This window comes from Nicotiana sylvestris, chromosome 2 (genome assembly GCF_000393655.2).
Source record: "Nicotiana sylvestris chromosome 2, ASM39365v2, whole genome shotgun sequence".
Classification (NCBI taxonomy): domain Eukaryota; kingdom Viridiplantae; phylum Streptophyta; class Magnoliopsida; order Solanales; family Solanaceae; genus Nicotiana; species Nicotiana sylvestris.
This window is the reverse complement of record NC_091058.1, coordinates 82,267,559-82,271,247: the sequence shown is the minus strand read 5'-3', so window position 1 is coordinate 82,271,247 and position 3,689 is coordinate 82,267,559. Positions and strand designations below refer to the sequence as shown.

The 3,689-nt window shown below is 41.8% G+C and overlaps 1 protein-coding gene across 1 annotated transcript; it reads right to left on the bottom strand.

Annotated features, from left to right (window-relative positions):
• Positions 1-2,130: 2,130 nt before the first annotated feature.
• On the bottom strand, positions 2,131-3,381 carry LOC138885147 (uncharacterized). Its single transcript, XM_070166051.1, has one exon. The coding sequence runs from the start codon at positions 3,379-3,381 to the stop codon at positions 2,131-2,133; it is 1,251 nt and encodes a 416-aa protein (XP_070022152.1).
• Positions 3,382-3,689: the final 308 nt, after the last annotated feature.

The window sequence follows — 3,689 nt, the reverse complement described above, 5'->3', positions numbered from 1 at the left end:
TTTGGACAAATACTCTTTATCTCCTGGTTGAAGACTTCCACTTGACCTTTTGCTTGTGGATGATAGGGAGTCGTGACTTTATGAGTGACACCATACTTGGTAGTAAGGTGTAGAAGGCTTTGTTGCAAAAATGTGATCCCCAATCGCTTAAGACAGCCCACAAAATGCCAAATCTTGTGAAAATATTCTTCTTCAAGAACGCCACCACACTTCTCGCCTCATTGTTGGGTAAAGCAATAGCCTCAACCCATTTGGACACATAATCAACCACAACCAAGATGTAGGTGTTTCCACAATAACTCATAAAGGACATATAAAGTCAATATCCCACACATCGAAAATATCAATCTCCAAAATGGTGGTGAGGGGCATTTTATTTTTCTTTGAGATTCCACTGGCCCTTTGACATTCATCACAATGCTTGACTATATCACTTGCATCCTTGTAAAGAGTGGTCTAATAGATACCGCAACTTAGCACTTTGGCCGTCGTTCTTGCTCCACCATGGTGACCACCATATGGCGAAGAATGAAAAGCCTCAAGAATTTCACATTGTTCCTCCTCTGGTACACTTCTAATCACTCCATCTATACAAATCCGGAAAAGGTATGGTTCATCCCAATAATAGTCTTGACAATCCCGTTTGAGCTTCTTCCTTTGGTTTGAAGAGAACTCATCCGGGATGATACCACTCACAAGAAAATTTTCTAGATCCGCGAACCATGACACCTCTTTCATTGAAATAGCCAAAAGTTGCTCATCGGAGAAGGAGTAATTGATTTCAAGGCAATCATGTGGCCTCCCCCCCCAAACGAGACAAGTGGCCCACCACTTGGTTTTCACTTCCTTTTCGATCTTGGATGTCAATATCAAACTCTTACAACATTATCACCCATCTCATCAACCTAGCTTTAGAATCTTTCTTGCTCATAAGATAACTAAGTGTCGCATGATCCGTGTGGACAATCACTTTTGCACCCATTAAGTACGGGTGAAATTCTCCATAGCAAACACAATGGAAAGGAACTCTTTCTCCATAATGGTATAGTTGACTGAGGCACTATTCATGGTCTTACTAGCATAGTAGACCAGATGAAAAATCTTGTTGATATGTTGCCCCAAAATAGCCCCAACCGCTACATCATTTGCATCGCACATGAGCTCAAAAGGGACACTCCAATTTGGAGCGGTGATGATGGGAGAAGTAGTTAACTTGAACTTTAACAATTAAAAGGCACTCATGCAATCATCATTAAAATGGAACGTAGGATCTTTCTCCAAAGCTTGCACAATGGGTTCACCACTTTAGAGAAATCCTTGATGAAATGCCTGTAAAACCTTGCGTGGCCTAAGAAACTCCGCACGCCTTTCACCGAAGTTGGAGGTGGAAGTTTAGAAATTCCCTCAATCGTTGCCTGGTCGACTTCAATGTCATTCTTTGAGATCTTGTGGCTAAGGACAATGCCTTCCTCGACCATGAAATGACATTTCTCCCAATTTAACACCAAGTTTGTTTCTTCACATCTTGCCAATACTTTATCCAAGTTTGCGAGACAATCATCAAAATAATTCCCGACCACCGAGAAGTCATCCATGAAGACTTCAAGGTAATCCTCCACCATGTCCGTGAAGATCACCGTCATACACCTTTGAAAAGTCATCAGTGCATTGCAAAACCCAAATGGCATATGCTTGAAAGCGAAAGTGCCATAAGGACATGTAAAGGTAGTTTTTTCTTGATCCTATGGAGCAATAAGAATTTGGTTATAGCCGGAATACGCATCAAGGAAACAATAGAAAGCACGGCCGGCTAATCTATCAAGCATTTGATCTAGGAAGGGAAGTGGAAAATGATCCTTCCTTGTGACTGTGTTGAGCTTACGATAGTCCATACACACTCTTTATCTGGTCACCGTTCTTGTACAAATTAACTCATTCTTATCATTGGTGATCACTGTCATGCCCCCTTTCTTTGGGACACATTGAACCGGAGAAGTCTACAAACTATCGAAAATGGGGTAGACAACCCTGGCATCTAACCTCCTGATGTTCTCTTTTTTGATAACCTCTTGCATAGCTTCATTGAGTCTCGTTTGATGTTTAATAGATGGTTTTGCACCTTCCCCCAAGTTAATCTTGTGCATGCAAAATTCGATGCTTATCCACCAATGTCCAACCAATATCCTTCTTCCTCTTTTGTAACACCGCCTTTATAGAATCCACCTGCACGTTAGTCAAACAAGAGGAAAGAATAACCGGTAAAGTATTTGAAGGGCCAAGAAATTCATACGTAAGTTGTGGAGGCAATGGCTTCAACTCAAAGATAGGAGGCTCTTCAATTGAAGGCTTTGTACAAGGAGTTGTCCTATTTTCAAGATCCAAGGATAATTTGTGGGGTCCATAAGTGCACGACCCCATTCCTTGCAAAGAGTTCACATATTCCACGAAGCCATCCATCTCGTCATCACCAAAGTTGAGCAAGATGACCTCCAGGATATCATCAACATTCATCAAAGCACTTGTTTCATCCACGATCACATCGGTCACCAAGTCCGTGAAAGAGCACACCTTATTGCTATTGGGTTGCCTCATGGACTTACACGTATGGAAAACTACTTTTTCATCACCAGCCCGGAAAGTAAGTTCTCCGACTTCCACATCAACAAGAACCTTCCCCACAACAAAGAAAGGTCTACGAAGAATAATAGGCACCTCATAGTCCACTTCACAATCAAGAAATATAAAATTTGCCTGAAGAATAAATTTATCAACACGAACCAATACATCTTCAATTATTTCCAACGGTCTCTTCATGGTACGATCGGTTGTTTTTAATCTCATAGATGTGGGTCTTGGTTGCTCAATTCCTAAAGTCTTGAAAACTGAATAGGGCATCAAATTTATACTTGCCCCAAGATCACAAAGAGCTTTAGTGAACTCGGCACTTGCAATGGTACAAGGGATTGTGAAAGCGCCGGGATATTCCAATTTAGGAGCCATTGAATGCACAATTGCATTGATTTGATCGAAAGATTCAACCAATGGCACATTGATAGATAGACTCTTCATCATGTCAATGAACTTTTTGAATTGATGCTCGCTATTCTTCTTGAAAAGACTTTGAGGAGGAGGCTTGGGCAATGGTGCCTTAGCCTTTTGCACTACCGGTTCCAGTATGCCAATAAGATGATCCATAGATGGGTTTACTTCCTCTTGAGTCTCATCCACGTTGTCATCAATATCAATCCGCACTTCATCATTTGCTTGCACCACATTGTTCGGGGTCTCATCTTCTTGAACCACTTGTTCATCATCCACAAGTTTCCTTTGACTTGAGGTGGGTGCATTCCCACCTTTTCCCTTCCTTATCATGACGGCCATGGCATGTCCTATGTTGTTACCACCCTTTGGTTTCACCACCGTGTCACTTGGTAGTTCCCCCTTAGGACGAGTGTTTAGAGCTTAAGATATTTGCCCCATTTGAACTTCCAAGTTGCGAACTGATGTGGTGTGTGAAGTGAGTTGGGCATCAGAGTCGGCATTCTTCTCCATCATTTATTTGAACATATTCTCAATTCGTCACATCTCATTGTTGAAAGAACTTGGACCTTGAGAAGGATAAGGAGGAGGGTTTTTCGGTTGTTGATACATAGGGGGTCTTTGAAAACCCGACCCCCGATTGCCTTGAT